General features: G+C 36.8%; 1 protein-coding gene across 3 annotated transcripts in view; it reads left to right on the forward strand.

Annotated features, from left to right (window-relative positions):
• Positions 1–19,941, forward strand: part of CEP290 (centrosomal protein 290) — a 96,380-nt gene that overhangs the window by 74,967 nt on the left and 1,472 nt on the right. For all 3 annotated transcript variants that reach the window (XM_046013013.1, XM_046013012.1, XM_046013011.1), the window contains exons 43-52: positions 1,486–1,609; positions 5,955–6,089; positions 7,247–7,333; positions 8,739–8,903; positions 9,593–9,715; positions 10,686–10,858; positions 14,264–14,405; positions 15,529–15,602; positions 16,028–16,122; positions 19,630–19,709. In XM_046013013.1, the coding sequence (XP_045868969.1) occupies positions 1,486–1,609; positions 5,955–6,089; positions 7,247–7,333; positions 8,739–8,903; positions 9,593–9,715; positions 10,686–10,858; positions 14,264–14,405; positions 15,529–15,602; positions 16,028–16,122; positions 19,630–19,709 (1,198 nt within the window). The remainder of the gene's footprint in view (positions 1–1,485; positions 1,610–5,954; positions 6,090–7,246; positions 7,334–8,738; positions 8,904–9,592; positions 9,716–10,685; positions 10,859–14,263; positions 14,406–15,528; positions 15,603–16,027; positions 16,123–19,629; positions 19,710–19,941) is intronic.

Here is a 19,941-nt window from a genome sequence, read left to right on the forward strand (position 1 = left end):
AACTTTTCAGAGTTCTCAAATAGCTGTTCCCTGCATTTGAGAGAGGCAAGATTGGATATGTTTACTCCCCTGTACCTAGAACCAGCTCTCCCTCTCCCCGCCATGTCATTTCTTTAGCAGAGTCTTTGACATTTTTTGTTTTGTCCTCTCTTCCCATGCTGATATAATCATAGTCATGCAAAACCAAGTAAAATCATTTTCTAACAACAACTGAAACTAATAATCTGTTTCATTCATTCTTAGATGAACTTCAATTAGTTTTACATAATCTGTTACTTCCTCTACTGAGTACTTACAAGATGTCCAGAATCATCTTAATGATCATTTTTAAGGTCTGGTACCTGCTTGTCATATTTGTTTATGAGGATAGTTGCTGTTCCTAAATTTATCATACTTTTTTTCCTTTCTGTTAATTTTCAAAAATTACCAGCAGTGCTCCTTTATTAATGCCTGCGATTGAGTCAGTGTTAATGTAATGCGAACTCCTTTAAGGGAACACTCCTGAGCATCTACATTTCCTTTCTTTTTTTCCTAAGTCATTGTTTTTTAAATCCCTCAGAATTTTTCATGATGGAGAAGAAAAAAGCGATTGAAGAATTCTTTCCTTTGACACCTCTTGTACAGATACTGTTTGATCTCAGCCTTCCCTTCTAAGCATATGTTCAAAACAACATTAAACCCTTTTTTCTCCTTTGCAGTTTTCACAAGGATCAAAATATTTTAGTTTTGGAATCTAATACTTTTAGAGGTTTTGTTTTGTTTTCCTAATAATGTGAATCTGTGTGGCTGAAGTAATTGGAGAAGATCTGATAGAAGAGATGGAACTTACTTTCTCAGCTCAACTTGAATTTCTAAGTTGAATGAATCAGATCTAGATATTAAAGGGAGGAGGGACATTCCAAGAGAGCAGAACCCTAGTAGAGACACAGTGGAAGGAGTAAAGCTTTCATGTGTGGGTAAAGCTAGACTTTTTTGCCTTAGTAAAGGTAGACTCCTGGACAATTAGGTTGAATAGGTGTGGTGGGCCAGATTATGGAGGGCCTTAGAGGCCACGCTCATGAGACCTGGAGTAACAGATTATCTGGCACCACTAAGAACCTTTTGTGAATCCTTGAGCTTTTCAAGAAGCACACAGATGTTGTGAAATTATTATATAATGTTTTAAAAATAGTGGCTATTTTGATTTGGCTTACACAGTTCCATATAAGCAGATGCATGGTCTTTAAAGATAAAATGTGTTTCCATAAATCAAAATATACTTGTTAACTCATAATTCAAAAGAGCCCTGCAGTGAATCCTTTGTAGAGGATCACTTTATACTGTAGAGTCATGTCCTGATTTTTGCAAAGCTTACAAGTTTTGTGGAATTCCAAGTAAATACTGTATTAATAAATATATATTTTCTTTCTTTTCTATATGTTGGTAGAGTAAGGCTGTGGAGAGTTGAAGTTTGAATAGTAAAGAGTCTGTTGTTGTTTCTCATAGGACACGCCAAGCTCTACCTAGAGATTCTGTCATTGAAGATTTACGTTTACAAAATAGATACCTTCAAGAAAAACTTCATGTTTTAGAAAAACAGTTTTCAAAGGAGGCATATTCTAGAACTTCAGTAAGTATACACCTTTTTGTTTTTCTATTTTTAAAGTTTAAAAGTGATATCAACTTCTACCTTTACCTGAGCCAGAATATTAGATTCCTTTTATAATATTAATGCAGTAAATCCAACTTTTATTTTTACCAGGTAGTGATGTATGTGAACTTCTTTAATCCTTCTTACAGAAGTAAACTTAAGATTCTTAGGCTTTGTATGAAACTTTATTACAAATGTGGTTTTAAATGAAGTTATCATTTTGAGTTTTGCTGCGGCAAGAACATACAATTGGGTAAATTGAAAAATATGTCTATTTAGCATTGTTTCCATTCAGACATGTTGTATATTTCTAGTTTTCTTTATAAAAAGTCACTAATACAGAATTGTTTCTTGTGTCTTACTTTAAAACAATTGGTATGTATGTTTTTGTTCTTTCTTCTTTTCACGTTTCTTCTCTTCTGCTTCAAGCAGAATCTGTTTTGTGACACAACTACGCTTTCTACCCTTGCTACCAGTTTTAATAAATACAGGCAATATACTTTTTACAAAAAGAACACTTTACACAGGAACAAAAAAAAACCCGTAACAGTTTTCAGAATTAAAAATGGGAAGGGAATAGATGCCAGTGACGACTTACATGATCAGGTACCTAAAGATATTCTACAGGATCACAGTAATGAAGAAAAACACACAGCAGAAGGTATTGTAGAGCCTACGGAGTTAAATAAATCTGAGACAAGACCAAAACATAAGTCAAGTCCATTTAAGTCAACTAATGGTAAGTTGGCAGATGTTAAGTCCAATTTTGAAAATGAACCAGATCCCGAAATGGAGAAAATTAATCAAGACAGTTGTGAAAATAATAAACAGAAACATAAAAACGAGGAAGAGAATGAGCTAGGCAAGAATGACGAAGGAGAGGGACAAGTAGCTGAAGCTGTGGGTCACAACAACCACTGGGATCCAGAGGAATCCGCCAGAGAGGACCCTGATCATGCCACAGTTGCGGCCGCACTGAATCAGTGTGCTGAGGAGGGTGCACAGGCAAACTCTGACTCCGACAGACCAGTCCGGCCAAGAAACGAAGTGTCCCAGGTTTGAGTCCATGCTGGTCCTGTGTGTGTGTGTTAGCAGAGGCTTCCTGTAGCAAGTGGTATACACATGTGGGACAAATGGAAATACATTGTATAGGATTCGTAAAGAATATTAACTATATTGTTAATGATATATATATTATATGTAATATATATATTAAGAAATGTGTCTTAAGCTCTAATATTTGACTCGTTCCTTCAAAAATTAATGGTTATGTATTTCCCAATTCATTTTAGTACTCACTGTTTTACCACTAGTACTCATTTAAAAAGAATTAGATTACATTATGGGGTGACAAAAATCTGGCCCTATAGAGGTGTTCATGTTGCCTTAGAAATTTCTAATTCAGGTTGTTCTGAAGTCTCATCACAGACTTTTACTACCGTGAATACGATCAGTAAAAGTATGTTACGATACTGTATGACATTCTTTGGTCATCTTTTTGCCACATAGTTTATGACATATACTTTTTTATAATGAAAGAAGGGAGTTTGCCTGTGTTGCAGTGTTGTGCCTAGGTTTAATTTTTGTAGCGCTTTGCAGAGTATTATTTCTGTTTTACATGGGAAGCTTGGAGCATGAGTAACATCTCTAGTGATCCAGAACCAGGATCTAAACACAGGTCTGACTCTGTAGTTTACGATCTCTTATGACACACTACTTTTTGTTCCATTCACAGTGCAGTACAAGCTAAGACATGTTTGCCCCCGGTTGAAATCAAATAGCATTTTTCTTTTTTTTTTCTTTGTCCTTTCCACCTATATATTCCAGTCACCCAAGTCCTAAAAACACCAATAAAAACAGACATTTAAATGTGAGGAGAAAATGGATGAAAGTGACTTAATTCTTGTTTCATTTCTTTATCCAGGTTCATATAACTTTCTTTTACTTGATAATAAATAATTAAAAGTTTGAGACATACATTGTGTGTTTCTTTAACTCCCATCCACTAAGAATTTGGTTTCTAACAGTGTATCCCCCAACCGTTTTTGCTTTTGTTTTTGTTTTAAGATTTATTTATTTTAGAGAGAGAAAGCATGCGGTGGGGAGGGGCAGAGGCAGAGGGAAAGTGAATCTTAGACTCCGCGCTGAGCACAGAGCAAAGCAGATCTCAGTCTCAACAACCCTGAGATCATGACCTGAGCTGAAACCAAGGGTCTGACACTTTGCCGACAGTGCCACCCAGGTGCCCCCAGCAGTGTATCCCTTTTAGCAGGATTCCTCTTCTGTACAAGAACTGGAAATCTCATAACATTCAATATGTAAGAGTTTTATTTATATTATTTTTACAGAATAGAGTTTCATTAGGATTTATTTTCCAGACATTTGGACAATTGCAACTAATACTTTCAATTTTGTTTTTTGAGAAATGGGAAGAATGATCCATATGTACTTAAATAATTGCCACCATGTTTCAGTGAAGAGAGAACCATGTTAAAAACAAAACAAAATAAAACAAACAGAAAAACCAAAAACCCTGATGTGAGATGATAAGGTAGAAGTACTCTCTTCTGTGAGTGATACTTAGTATAGTTTATGTCTGTCTATCAGTGGTGCCGATAGGTGTTTATCAGTTGTTAAACAACTACCACAGACAGAAGAGACAAAGTGAGGGGGACAGAAGAGCTCAGGGACAGGGCATTACAGATTTCTGTGTCTGAAGACGCCTTAAAAATAAAAAATCTTATGCCTTCATTTGTAAGATGGAAGAACCGAGGACCTTGCAGGTGGCATGGTTTGCCTGGTGTTAACCTAACAGCAGCAGAATCAGAATGTATACTGGGGTGATTTGACAGAGAATAAGCACAGACATGTTCCTATGGTACAGGCACCAGCAAACACATCTGTCTTCTTTTTCTTGTTGCATATATGTGCTCATATATGTGCATATACATGCACGTTACTTTGAACAAATAGACACGGGGATATGTGCGGTGTTCTGTGCACTCAGGTCAGAACCCAACAGCCTAGAATTTCTTTACTCTTCTATATCCTGTTTTTTAGTGTCTTCAATTTCTTTTACTTTTCTTTTTATTACTTAAGGGTAAGTGTATCGGAACGTGAAGTATTTAACCTACTGCTAATTAAAAAGATGGTATAGAGCCATGTATAATCGATGTATTTTTATAATACTGTATTTTTTAAACTATAATGTCTGTGGAGTTACTGACTTGATAGTCCATCAAACCAGCAGAGAGAGAAAGGGATGGGGGGAGGACACACTAAAGCTGAGTGCTCGCACAAAATTATTTCATATGATGCTCGTAATAATCATTATGAGGTAGGTGGTATTCTACCCACTGTATAGAAAAAAGTAATCAAGCACTTATTTCCCTTTCGAATGACTTGTTGCTTAGAACGAGAAGTAAAAATGAACATAAATAATAACCCAAGGTGAATTCGTGCCAAGAGAAATGCAAACATAGTGTAATGGGGTTTCAGAGGAGGGAGTAATTGCTTTTGCTCAAGGAATGAAAAAGAGCTTTCCTAAGAAGGAGGAAGAAATTATGGCATTTCTTTTTATAGGTTTGTGTATGTTTGCTAGGGCTATTTTAACAAAGCACCACAAATTACGTGGCCTGACAGAAATTTTATTCTCACAGTTCTGGAAGCCAGAAGTCCAAAAAAAAGGTCTTGGCAGGGTTGATGACTTCTTTAACCTGTGAAGGAAGAATCTATGCCAGGCCCTTCTCCTTGGCTTGTAAATGGCCATTTTCTCCCTGTCTCTTCACATTGTCTCTATGCATACCTATGTATCCACATTTCCCTTCTTTATAAGGATACCACCCCTACTAGGTCAGGGCCCACCCCAATGACTATAACTTGAGTACTTCTGAAAAGGTCCTGTATCCAAATAAGGTCACATTCTGAGGCACTGGGGCTGGGACTTCAACATACGAATTTGAGGGTGGGGGAGGGTTTAGGACATAATATAATCCATAACAAATAATAACCATACTTTTGGACTGGGAAAACTAGCACAAATTAGTTTAGTCATTATGAGAGTATGCATGGAGACATTATGTGTGCGGATGTTAAGACATACTTGACTTTGCTTTCTGTATTAATTAAAATGCATTACGTTTTCTCCTGCCATTTTTATGTTCTAACTTATTAATTTGGGGCAGTTTTTTTCTAGAGCTCTCCAACTTTCAATATTTTTCCTCAAAAAAATGTTCCCTTTTAGCTAGTATTTTCTTATCCTGTTATGTCTCATGCCACTTTATTATTAAAACTTAAAAATATTTCTAACTTTACTTTCCTGAAGACTTCCGAGGTAGAGTCAAATGATCATTGTCAAAAAGAACAAGAGCTTCAGAAGGAAAATTTGAAGTTGTCATCTGAAAATATTGAACTAAAATTTCAGCTTGAACAAGCAAATAAAGATTTGCCAAGATTAAAGGTAAATTTAATGTTCTTTACTCTAGTGAGGAAACCTAATGCCTGAAAGCCTTTTTGTTCCGTCTTCATATTAGTTTATGAAGATGTCAGAAACTCACATTCATAAAATATTATGGTAGTGTTACACTTTCTACATTTGTTCACGCAACAATTATTTGTTGAAAGCCTACTTCATTGTGAGGCACTTTTCTAAGTGCTAGGAAACAGTAATCAAAAAATTTCTTGCAGTTGTAGAACTTACATTCTAGTGGGGAAGTAGATAATAAGTAAAAAGTCAACATATAGAGTGTCAGCTGATGTTAAGTAGTAAGGAGAAAAAGCACAATTGGTATGAAAGATGTGTGTGTGTGTGTGTATGTGTATCTGGGAGTATGGAATAGCTATTTAAACAGGATATAGGGGAAGGCTTTCTTAATAAAATGATATTTTAGCAGAGAGTTAGGGGACAGATGAGGGAAGTGGGTCATATAGGTACCGGAAAAAGAGTTTTTAGACAACAGAAATAGCAAGTTCAAAGCCCTGAGGCAAGAGGGTGGATGCTGTATTTCAGTAACAATCATCAATCTTTAAAATATTAGGATATTTTTTAAAAATTAAGTCTTTACATTTAAAACAATTAGGATAATTATCTCTTTTAGGAATTTTATTTTGGTGTTTATAAGAAGTTTATCTTTGGTTTTCCAAATCTAATCCTATTTATGGGAATATTTGTTCTTCTGGCTGGCTAATTCTTTCAGTTCTATTTTCTAACCTAGAATAGTGACAATCTGTTAATTTCACTGGTAATAATATAATTATGTCCTGCTTCTAGAACATTCTGAGTTTTACATTGTTAGAACCAATACTGTTTCTCTCTATCATCTGTCTAAGGATCTACAAATGTAATTTATGGGATGGTTAAAAGCAGAATTCTAAACTCTACATTAAGGCAGTAATATGGAAAATATTTCCTGAAATTCGTATGTAAAATATCCTTGTATTAAATTTTAATTTAACATATGTCTTAATTCAAAATCCTTATTGCTATGGAGACCATCTTGTTCAGTTTAGCTATATAGTTGAAGAGATTGATAGCTCATGTGAAATATTTGCCTTTATAGTCTCTTTTCAGAGACTATAGCTGTGTTAAACTGTTAAACGTTTGCTTTAATTTTTCAGAGTCAAGTAAAGGATTTGAAGGAAATGTGTGAATTTCTTAAGAAAGAAAAAGCAGAAGTTGAGCGGAAACTTGGTCGTGTTAGAGGGGTGAGTGTGTGAGAACATACCGTATATTTGTTTGGGTTTCAGAAGTGCAAAGTTGGTAATAAAAAAACAAGTTTGTATATGTCCTAAGAGTAGTGATATGCTTTTACTACTAGGCCCTGTAGTCTTGGTTTTTATTCTGCTGTATCTACAATGTAAAACATCAAAGCTTTTCTTTGTGTTTCAAGTCAGTGTATTTTATCATCTGTTATACCTTACATGCATTTTATTTCAATTGGGATACCACATCATCTTTCTTCATTGTATATCCCTTCACCCCTTGAAAACATTTAAGTTCTAGGAATCCTTCTGTTCATGAAGGTAACTACTAGCTGCTCTTAGTCCAATTCTAACATTTTGTAACTATTTTTTATTTTTTCTTTGGAGCTTCTTAGTATAACACTCTTACTTATACATATACATATGTTTCCCAAGTTTTTTTTTTTTAATCCTTGTATTTTTCTTCCCATGTTATTTTGTACTCACTTTTTACAGTGAATAAATGCTGCTTCTGAGGCCCCGACCAAAGATTTAAGCCCCTATGATTTCGTTAGCAAGTGGCACAATGGAAGCCATTGATAATAAAAACTTACTCAAGTAATAATATGAAATATATGACAGATTTGGTGAAAACACTGACTTATTATTAGAAAAGTATTCATAACAAACCTCTCACTGACAGCAACATTAATTTCATAATTAAAAATGTTAATTTGACCTTTTCCAAGTTAATTATGAAAGTATATATTATGTACTGTAGGGTTATTCATTGCATAGTATGAATACTGACTAAAATGCAGAAAAAAAAAGTAAGCAGATTCTTTTGCTCAACTGTTGAAAACCTTATTTTAAAGCATTAGGCAGTTAAAATTATTAATTGGTGACTCATCTCTATTGATAACTACAGTAGGTTTTTTCATTTCAGATGTCTCTTGTATTTATATTGGACAGAAACTGAATTTCTAATCAATGGGTATTAGAGAAAATCACTTCTATTATGCTGCAATTCAAATTTGGTAGCTCATGAACTCTTCAATGACACAACTTTTGTGGGTTTTTTCATATAAAGAAAATCTGCTATATAGGAAAGAACATTAGCTAAATAGAATATTTAGGTTCTTACGTTTATTCATTTGGAACAGACATCATGGCTGGAGTATTTGAGCTGTTACTTACTAGCTGCATGAATAGGAGTGTCAAATTCTGTGTCTTGATTTGCTTGTATTTTAAGTAAGAATTGTAATTCCTATTGCATAGGTTACTGTAGTGATGAATTGAATACAGGTTTTGGCTTCAAATGTTAGGAATCAACACTGAGTGTGATACTGTGCCTGTTATGTTGTTGGTGTTTTATATTATATACTCTAAGATATTTGATTAGGTAAAAAGTTAATATATTCTTTTGTAGTCTGGTAGAAGTGGAAAGACAATCCCAGAACTAGAAAAAACCATTGGTTTAATGAAAAAAGTAGTTGAAAAAGTCCAAAGGGAAAATGAACAGTTGAAGAAAGCATCAGGAATACTGACCAGTGAAAAAATGGCTAATATTGAACTGGAAAATGAAAAGTTGAAGGTAATTTTTAAATGTGATCATTTGCATGGAATGTTTTTACTGTTTTTATTTTTTAAGGAAGATTTTAAATATACTCCTACTATAAAATGGCTTTAATGGATGCAGTTGTATACATGTGGAAGAACTTGTTGGAGACAAGGTTGAGAATAATTAGAGTAGCTCCACTTTTTATTATTTCAAGACCAACAGTTCTCACTCTGGCAGCATTAATACTTACCAGTGTCTGTTTTCAAATATACAGACATAAGCCCCCAGTCCTGACATTGATCTTTTGGGTGGGTCCTACCATAGATATTGTGATTTTTTTTTAAGATTTATTTATTTATTTGACAGAGAGAGACAGAGAGAGAGAGATCACAAGTAGGCAGAGAGGCAGGCAGAGAGAGAGGAAGGGAAGCAGGCTCCCCGCTGAGCAGAAAGCCCAATGCAGGGCTTGATCCCAGGACCTTGAGATCATGACCTGAGCTGAAGGCAGAGGCTTAACCCACTGAGCCACCAAGGCACCCCAGATATTGTGATTTTTAAGTCATCAGCTCATTCTACTGTGTAGGCAATGTTGGGAACCTCTGCTCTAGATGACTAGTATGAAAGGGAAGGCTTTCATTCTATGAACAATGGCCTCTAAAACTGCTTTGAATTAAGTTTTATGAGTTTTCCTGGTTTCGATAAGGCTTTTTTTTTTTTACAAGGCTGAATTAGAAAAGCTTAAAGTTCATCTTGGACGTCAGTTAAGCATGCACTATGAATCCAAGACCAAAGGCACAGAGAAGATTGTTGCTGAAAATGAAAGGCTCCGTAAAGAACTTAAGAAAGTATGGCTTTCATTACTGATTAATAATTACTTTTTATGTTAATTAACTAATATGTCTTTGAAAAACTGAATGAAGAAGTTGGAGAGTGTCTATTTAGAGTAGATGTTAAGAGATGTAGGAATTCTATTTTTATGGCCGCCATCCTTTCGCCATGAGGTACATTAAAAATAAAAAATAAGAGGCAGTATAGTGTAGAAGTCACATATCTGGGATTCAGATCCTAGCTCTGTTACTTAATGGCTGTGGAAATAAGAGCAAGCTACTGAACCCTCTCTATCCCTCAATTTCCTCATCAATTTGGGAGTAAAAATATATCTGTTTCACAGAGCTGCTGCGAGTATTTGTGCACATGGCTCAGAACAATGATTGATGTAAAGTAAGGAATATGTGAAATTGTTTTGTTAAACAGTAAAATTCCTTTCTATTTAAGTTGCAAAATACATTCCTTGCCCCACAAGTAGGTGTTGTTGCTTATATGGATGATCCAGTGAATAAACTGAAATTGAGATTTTTAAACTAGTTACAATAGTATCAGAATCTACCGTGAGTCCAGAGTATAGTGTGCTTTGAATGGATGTTTAATAGAGGAAATAGTTCATATACTTACACATAGTTGATGCTCATAGCTAGATCTCTCAAGTATTGGTCAAAGCAAAACATCTTCAAAGTGTATTAAGACATAAACTATCCCATTATTTGTAAATATGACAAAGATGACAAATGTAAAGTAACCACTAGAGTCAAATACTTGCAATGTATTCTTCTAACCTTGCTTACATGATCTGTTGTTCTAATCATTAGGATCATATTGCTATTTTAAAGAAAACATTAGATTTTTGTTGGAATTTTAATCAGCCTGTACAGTGCCAGGTTACTTTTGTTTCTAATTTGTAGTGGTAATTTTGAATATATTGCATCTATGAGAACAGTATTGTTATCCTGTACTAATTAAATTAGTCTTTAATGGTAGGAGACTGAAGCTGCAGAAAAATTGCGGATAGCGAAGAATAATTTAGAGATATTAAATGAGAAGATGACAGTTCAACTAGAAGAGACTGGTAAGAGATTACAGTTGGCGGAGAGTAGAGGCCCACAGCTTGAAGGTGCTGACAGCAAGAGCTGGAAATCAATTGTTGTCACAAGGTAAGAACAAATAGTTTAAAACTTGCACAAAGTTTAATCGGTTCTAATGTTGTCATTGTCTTAAAAGAATATGACACTACTCTGATTAACTTAGTTCTTTCCTTGATGAACTGTTTGGTTGTTTACTTTAATATGCTACTTTTTGCTGATGCTAGGACAGGAAAAGTGTTTTTTTCCTTCATGTATTTAGTTTGGGTGGCAGTGCAGAGGACAAAGCAGAGCTGGGGCTGGCTCAGGGTGTCACAGCTGGCGGACATCAGGAAGCAGCTGGCATCGACGAGCCGGGCGCAATGGGGCCCAGCTTCTCCTGGGTGCTGCTTTATCCAGCTGTGATTCAGCTTCTGTATTACATTCATTTTCTTTTTCTTTTTCTTTTTTTAAGATTTTATTTATTTATTTGACAGAGATCACAGTAGGCAGATCAGCAGGCAAAGAGAGAGAGGAGGAAGCAGGCTCCCTGCTGAGCAGAGAGCCTGATGCGGGGCTCGATCCCAGGACACTGGGATCATGACCTGAGCCAAAAGCAGAGGCTTTAACCCACTGAGCCACCCAGGCGCCCCTACATTCATTTTCTACCTCAAGTATAAGCCAGGAACAGTTTGCCTGTCTTGTCACAACCTGTGGCATACTAGATCTGGGCTCTACAGCAATTTCAGGTGTTTATATATTTTTTTAAGAGTATTTGTTTTAGAGAGAGAGAGTACACATGAGCAGGAAGAGGGGCAGAGGAAGAGAGAATGCCAAGCAGACTCTCCGCTGAGTGGCGTCAGCCTTGCCTTGATGCCGGCCTTGATCTTGACCCCGAGATCATGACCCAAGCCAAAAATCAAGAGTCAGTTGCCCAACTGACTGAGCCACCCAGGCACCGATTTTAGACTTCTCTTGTACACAGCTTATTCTTCAGACAGCCCTGACGGATGAATGTAGTGGTAGCTTCAGTGTGTCACTGGCCTCTGCTTTCTGGCGCTAGACTTTCTCCTGTCCTGTGAACCTTTCCTACAGGTGCAATTCCTACCTGTCAGGTAAACTTTGTAGCTGTCAAAGTAGTGTTAGAAACTCACTAGTAAACATTCCTCTGTTTATCGCCACTATTGTCACGCGGGGCTCATAATGACTCCAGTGAGTCATTTAAAGGCTTTGGTGCCATTCTCATTTCCAGTCTTAAACAGCTGCTTCAAGGAATATAGAAGCCAGAAACTATTAAGATCCTATCTGTGTCTTCCCATTAAAGTCATCCTGTATGAAGCTGGGTTCTTTACATCTGCTGGCCCCATTTCTAAAGGCAAACTCCTCTTTATCTTAGCATATTCACAGAGTTCTTTATGTCTGTGCATCTCCAGTCTCCCCTTCGATGTCTACCTGTTTTTTAGAATGGGCTCGTTGAGGGGTGGGTCAGTAGTGACCATCACTACCACCACTAGGACGCAAGCCTTAGCACCATCAGGCTGTAGCAAGTCCCACGTGGGTCTCCTGCCCTGTACGTGTTTGAGGAGGAAGGCTATGCAGGCAGATTAGAAGGTGGCCTAGGTGGCCAGGCTGTCCTAGAAAAAGGTCCTTGGTCCCTTTCCTAACACCATCCTGAGAGTACTGAGTCCACTGCTCCCTTCTCTAGCTCTCTCTTAACTCTGCAGGACAGCTACTGTGAGGCTTAAATGAAATGATATGTGATAATACCAGGGAAAAGGGGTCTCTCTTGTCTGCTTGGACCCCAGCAGAGGCTCTCAACCAGCAACTCTCAGTGGACTGCTTGATTGGTCTTTTATTTCCTTCTATAATCACATGTAGGTTCAGAGAGGATTTTGATTTACTTCAGATTTACTCTGCAGATAATTTACTCAGTTTGTGCTACATGCCAGATTCTCTGTTTCATGTTAGGTGTATCTCTAAATGGCCTACTTAGCCTCATTCCCATGGAGCCAGCTGGTTTCCATGACTTTAGAAACACTTAAGTCTCACTGTGACCTTAAGTAAATTACATCTTGTCTGTGAGCTCAAGTGTTTTTTGTTTTGTTTTGTTTGTTCATCTGTGGAGATGATCATCCCTATTCTTCTTCCTTGGCCTCAAGGCTCCCTAAATCCAAAAACAAAACAAAACAAAAAACTTGCTAAGATCTGCCACTGGCTATACCCATCTCATTAAAGTGGTTTAGAAATCTCTTTGGGACCCATGACACATTAGGTCTTCCTCATGCTGAAATCTTTACAGTTGCTCTGTTATTTACGGAACAAACTAATGACATCTGTTTTTATCAGGCCGGATACAGACTGTTAAGACAGGCTGGGGATGCTGGAGCTATTTTATATGGGGTGATTGGAGAAGGCCCCTCTGATTGGGTGGGGCATTTTGAGCAGAGAATTGAAGGAGTAAGCTTCTGATATGTCACCTCTTTGGTGGACAGTGTGTCAGATTAAGAACAATGCTTTCTAATCATAGCTTCCAAGATTTATCAAAAACTGAATGTACTGAAATACTAATTTCCCTTCCTGGTACTGTCCTTACCTAGTTTTGTTGCCAAAGCATTCTTTTTCTTTTCTCTGGGAAGTTTGAATATTATAAGCATTGTCTCCCTTTAAGGTGGAATGATTTGCTTATAAAATTTTGACTTCGTGTTTTAAAAGTTTCTTTTGGAGTCTGGGTTTTTGGGGTTTTTTTTGAACTATTGGTCATTTCTTTAAAGGTTACAAATCTCTTCAGATTTTTATGTCATACGTGATTTTTTTCACCCATGCTTTCACACAGTTTTTTTAAAAGATTTTATTTATTTATTTATTTATTTGACAGAGAGAAAGCGAAATCACAAGTAGGCAGAGGGCAGGCAGAGAGAGGGGGTTAGCAGGCTCCCCACTGAGCAGAGAGCCCAATCTGGGGCTCGATCCCAGGACCCTGGGATCATGACCTGAGCCGAAGGCAGAGGCTTTAACCCACTGAGCCACCCAGGCGCCCCCACATTTTTTTCTTCTCCCAGTAGTGTTTTTGTTATGCTTCTGTGTGTGTATACATGATGTATATATGAAATACTTTAATTTGTGATCTTTAAATACATAAGAGTACCCAATAATACAGAATTTTGATATTCTCATGGATGAATCACACTGTTTTATTTTGTTTTGTTTTGTTACTGAAAAAGATACTAAATTTAAACTTTTTGACAGTGGCAAATTCAGGCTCCATCCTTCTTTATAACCTTGGTAACACCTAAATCTTCTATTTTAATTGGCCTGTTAATTAGGGATACTTACCCCTTGCCACCTAATGCTACATAAATATGTAGACATTGACTAGATTTGACTAGAAGAAACAGTGTAAGATAGTCTTATTTTTAGTGCAATAATTTGAATTGGCTTTTAAATCAATGAGAGAAATTACTTTCCATGTCGACACTATTTTTTTCCCTTCACTTTTAGAATGTACGAAACCAAGTTGAAAGAACTGGAGACTGATATTGCCAAAAAAACCCAAAGCCTTACTGATCTTAAACAGCTTGTGAGACAAGCGACAGAGAGGGAACAGAAAGCTAAGAAATACACGGAAGACCTTGAGCAACAGGCAAGTAATTTCACGCCACTCTTTGGCATTGTCTTATGTAGATAAAAAGTGAACACTTGATAATTCCTCCCCTAAAAGGCCCATCAAAGTGAATGGTACCACCATTCAACCATTTGTTTAAGCCCAAACCTTTAGATTATCAGTTCTTTTATCTTTCTTACCCTATTGTCTTTATTAAATCACATCAGATCTATTCTATTTCCAAAATATATCCCAAATATGATGATGTTTCAGCACCTCCCACACTGTCAGTCTAGTCTAAGCTATTCTCTCACACCTCAACTGTTGCAGTGATTTCCTAACTGGTCTCCCTGCTTCCACTCTTGCCTTGTTTTACCTTCTCCCTATCCCTGAATGTATTCTCCACATAGCTGCTGAGTCACCCTTCTAAGCATTAAAAAAAAAAAAAAAAAAAAAAATCACAGCAGCGTCAGTGTTCCAATGGTTCCTCATTACCCCAGAATAAAATTCTAAGGTACTTTTCATAGCCTTTAAGGACCTACATTCTGGCATTTGGTTTCCTTTCTAGCCTCATCCTTACTTTCCCCTCATTCACAGTATTCTAATCACATGAATGTTCTTTCAGTCCTTTGAATAGGCCAAACTCATTCAAGCTTTAAGATCTTGGACTTATTTCCCTTGTCTAGAATACTCTCCACCCAAATATTCTCATAGCTCATTGCCTCACTATGTCTCTGCTTAAACAAAGACTCCTCAGACCTTCCTTAACCCCATACCACCACCTTCCATGATTCTCCATCCTCTTACCCTGAGTTATTTTTCTTGATAGCCCTTTCTTCCATCTGGCACTGTTACTACATCACAAGCTTACTATTTGTCTTTGTCTTCCCCCACCTGCACCCCTCCCTCTAAATATATAAGGACCATAGGAACATGCTGGGAGGGATTTTGCCATCACTATATTCCCTGTGCCTAGGACAATGCCTGCATGCAGCACTCAGTAATTATGGAATGAATAGTGAATAGAACATGACAGACATGTACTCATATTTTACATGCTTTTGAAAACCCAGCTTTTAATATGCTTTACTAAAAATATGCATCTTTATAAAACATATTTCCATGTCAGACTTTATCTTCTAACTTTTCATTGTGCCCAAAGATTGAGATTCTCAAACATGTTCCTGAAGGTGCTGAGACAGAGCAAAGCCTTCAGCGGGAGCTTCAAATTCTAAGGTACATTGTCTATTTATAAGGCTATATTTAAAAAAAAAAAATTAATATAGCCAAGTTTGCTACATCTAGAGATTAGGATTTTTTAATCTTGTGGCCTAACAAGCTTATCAGTCTTACTTCATCCTTTTAATCCCAATTACTCTTTTACATAACAGATATTGAAAAAAGGGTAAACCAGATCCTAATAAAAGTCTCAAGCTTCTAATTTAAACTTTCTGGTCAGACTTTTAAGAAGCATGAAGAATTTTCATTTTCTGATCTGTTTGAGAATGGTAGCATTGCAACAGTGAGAGTAAATGAATAAACGTTTACCTTTATAAATTATCAGTAAGTTCTAAGCAATTTACAAAGTTCGTAAGAAATAACCATATATTGAAGCAATGTCTGTTTTTTTGTTGTTTTAACACATAATCATTGTGTTCTAGATTAGCTAATAGTCAGCTGGAAAAAGAAAAAGCAGAATTAATTCATCAGTTAGAAGTTGACAAAGACCAAAGTGGAGCTGAAAGCACTGTGTCTGGTGAAGTATTTTATTCTTCTAGCGTTAACTAACCCATTTTTGAATTAGGGTTTGCCTTTTTTATTTATTCAGATGTCTGATGATTGTGTTCTATAAACTCAGATCCTTGATAGCATGTTTCCAGAGCTCTTTCCTTCATAAAACAGAGTTGTTTATAATAGCAGGTACTCAAGTGTTTTTCTTTTTATGTTCCATATGGGTGTTACATTTAATCAGGATACAGGGCTAAGCAAAGAAAACTAGGTCTGTGGCTTCTAGTTTCTAAGTATAGGCCCTTTTAAGCCCTCCGAACATTATCTTTTCAGATTTTATTTATTTATTTGAGAGACAGAGAGCACGAGCAGGAGGAGGGGCAGAGAGAGAGAGAGAGCGTCTCCCTGCTGAGTGGGGAGCCTGTTGCAGGTGTGTTCCCAGGAATCTGGGATCATGACCTGAGCTAAAGTCAGATGCTTAACCGACTGAGCCATCCGGGTACCCCATCCTCTTATTATTAACTTAAAAACTACATATAGTAAACTCACCTACTTTCTTTTTCCCTTTTACAAAGTAAAACAGTCTAATCCTCTCTATGCTTTCATTCAGAATTAATCACTGCATTGCTATGTGCATATGTATGCATATGTATACATATATATGAATTATGTATATACACACAATTAACAGCTGATCCTCATTATTTTCAGCCTGTATTTGTGAATTCAACCACTCACTAAAATTTACTTATAACCCCAAAACCAGTAAGTACTCCTGGTGCCTTTGCAGATACAACAGCAGTGAAAAATTTAAGTTCTGATTCACCTTTTTCCAGATGAGATCCAACAAAGTGAGGCTTTGGATTATTTCAGCTCTCTCATACAGATGACCAGAGGACGGAAACAAGACAGGGCAGTGCAGCACAGGGCGAGAAGCTCTGGTTCTGGGGCCAGTTGGACTGGGTTTAAATCCCAACTCTGACACTTATGAGCGGGGCCTCGGGAGAGTCACTTGACACTACTGAACTTTGTTTTCTCTTTCATCAAAGGATAGAATCTACCAGGATGAATTGTTTCCAGGATTTAAAATTACACTGTGTGTGGAGATATGAGTACATGTATATGTACATGTTTTCCCAATGAATAGTTCAGTATTCACAAATCCATTGTTCGTGTTGACTTTTTTTTTTTTTAAGATTTTATTTATTTGACAGAGAGAGATCACAAGTAGGCAGAGAGGCAGGCAGAGAGAGTGAGAGGGAAGCCAGGCTCCCCTCGGAGCAGAGAGCCAGACGCGGGACTCGATCCCAGGACCCTGAGATCATGACCTGAGCCGAAGGCAGTGGCTTAAACCACTGAGCCACCCAGGCGCCCCTCGTGTTGACTTTTGAGAACATCACTGTTAGCAAGAATCATTTGTTATTTATATCTGATAGTGTGATGGAAATAACAAATTCTATTCCAGAGGACTATATCAACTTATACTTGAACAATCTTTATTTCATATACCTTTCTCAGTATCCTAGGATGTATTCTCGTTGCCACTTTGTATTAAAGCTATCATGTATGAGTTGTATCAGACACTATGCTAAGTGCTTTACAAGCATTTTATAGTATCCCCCCACCACCCCCCCCCAGCATTTTGTAATTAACCATTAAAACACTGGTGGGTACTATTGTCTCCATTTTACCTATGATCTTCACCTTAAAGAGGTTAAGTAACAAGGTCACAACAGCTACAAAGTGAGAGAGGTAGGATGAAACCTCAATCTGTGGAACTCCAAAGCCCCTCCTTAGTCCCTGCTTTTTTTTTTTTTTTAAAGATTTTTTATTTTATTTATTTGACAGAGAGAGATCACAAGCAGACAGAGAAGCAGTCAGAGAGAGAGAGAGAGAGAGAGAGAGAGAGGGAAGCAGGCTCCCCGCTGAGCAGAGAACCCGATGCGGGACTCGATCCCAGGACCTGAGATCATGACCTGAGCCGAAGGCAGCGGCCCAACCCACTGAGCCACCCAGGCGCCCCTAGTCCCTGCTTTTGACCACGGAAACTGCCTTACCTACCTCTTGGTGACTAAAACAGTCATGTAAATCTCTCAACAGTATCTCTTACAGCAGCCAGCTCAGGGTACCAGACTAGTACATTCCCAAAGACCTGTTGATGCTGTTGATGTTCAGCAAGTACTTTCTTTCTAAATCTGTTTTCTGAGAGGAAATTTCAGAACCCTGTATTCCTCATCTATTTAAAGGAGACTAAGGATACCTATCAAAGACTGTTAAGGTTCAAAATCAAACCAGACTGTCTTGGCAATTCTAAAGCACTATTTAAATAAAGTAGCAACAAGACTATGGCAGAATATTGAAAAAGCTGTATGAAATTACACTGTGTGTGGAGATACGAGTATATGTATATGTACATGTCAATGGTAGTTCAGGTATAAATTGGTGTAATCTTTTGAAACAGAATTTGCCATTTTGATCATGCAATCAAATACCATTAAGCTAACTTTCAGAAAGTGCAATACATAATAATCACTTTTACTGATTTGTGTAACATGTAGCATCCCTTCGACTAAGACAGTCAACTCAATATAGCATTATAGTGGTTAAGAACCAAATTTATAAAAAAATCATTAGCACTTTCTACAAAGGTGAGCGAAGTTTTGAAAAATATGATTTTGCTCTGCTTTCCAAAGGAAGATAGGTTCTGGTGACTATTCCTAAAGGAAAAGGATGAGGAAAATATTTCTTGTCGCCAACTTCTAATTAGGGAACCATATCAAGGGAACCTTAATAGAATAGAAACCATCCTGTCTAACTCATCAAAATGTGTCTTGCTGCCCATTATTTTCTCAAACTTTAGCATTACTTGTAAGTTTTACCTTTCAGTGACTACAAAATATGACAGGACACATTATATGTTGCTTAATTTAAAGAAAATGTTTCTAGCAAAGATGGCAATTAAATAAAAAGTCCCATTTATCCATTCTCATAAAATTGGAGAGATGTTAACTCCAAAGGGCGTTAGTTAAGGGTCCAGTAAATTAAAGCCCTTGTGCTCTGAGTAACTCAGGGTTGCCTGACCATAGTATTGGGATTTATTCGTCTTTGTTTTATCCACCCTGTCTGGCATGTATTTCACGTAGTAATTACACAGTAAAGGTGTACTGACCTACATGAACAGCCAGTACTGTTGGGGACTAGGAACATTTAGCCAGTTATAGTTGTAGCCACTTACCTAACAGTCTACTTATTCTTTTGTTGTCCCTTTATTTTTCTCTGAAAATAATTTCTTCCATGTAAAAAATTAACCCGATTCTACACTTCTGATAACCAGCACATGCCTTTCCTCTTGGTCTGCTGTGGAATTACAATACTGGATAGAGGTAGGATTACAGTATTCAGTCTGGAAAGTGTTTCAGCCATAAAATGCATATTTTCTAGGCTCTAGTTTCTTAGTTTTCTACTTACTCTCTAAAATAAGCCCTTTGTCAGAGTGGGGGAAAGCAGAATCTGATTTTTGTAACTTTTTTGGCAGATCCTGATCAACTAAAGGAAAAGGTAAAGGATTTAGAGACACAGCTCAAAACTTCAGATTTAGAAAAGCAGCATTTGAAGGTAATTTTATCTAATTATAATATGTTTTGTGTTAAAGACTGCTAAAGACAACTTTTATGAACACCACCCTTGAGTTTTAAGTATGTATCCTAAAAATTCCTGGGTATACATTTGACCTCGATACTGTAGAATTCATTATATTCATCTGTATTAAAAATATTAAACGAGAGCTACAAAAATACTGAAACAAAACAAATAGGATTAAAGAGAAGTTTATTTTTTGATTCTCACA

This window comes from Meles meles, chromosome 7 (assembly GCF_922984935.1).
Source record: "Meles meles chromosome 7, mMelMel3.1 paternal haplotype, whole genome shotgun sequence".
Classification (NCBI taxonomy): domain Eukaryota; kingdom Metazoa; phylum Chordata; class Mammalia; order Carnivora; family Mustelidae; genus Meles; species Meles meles.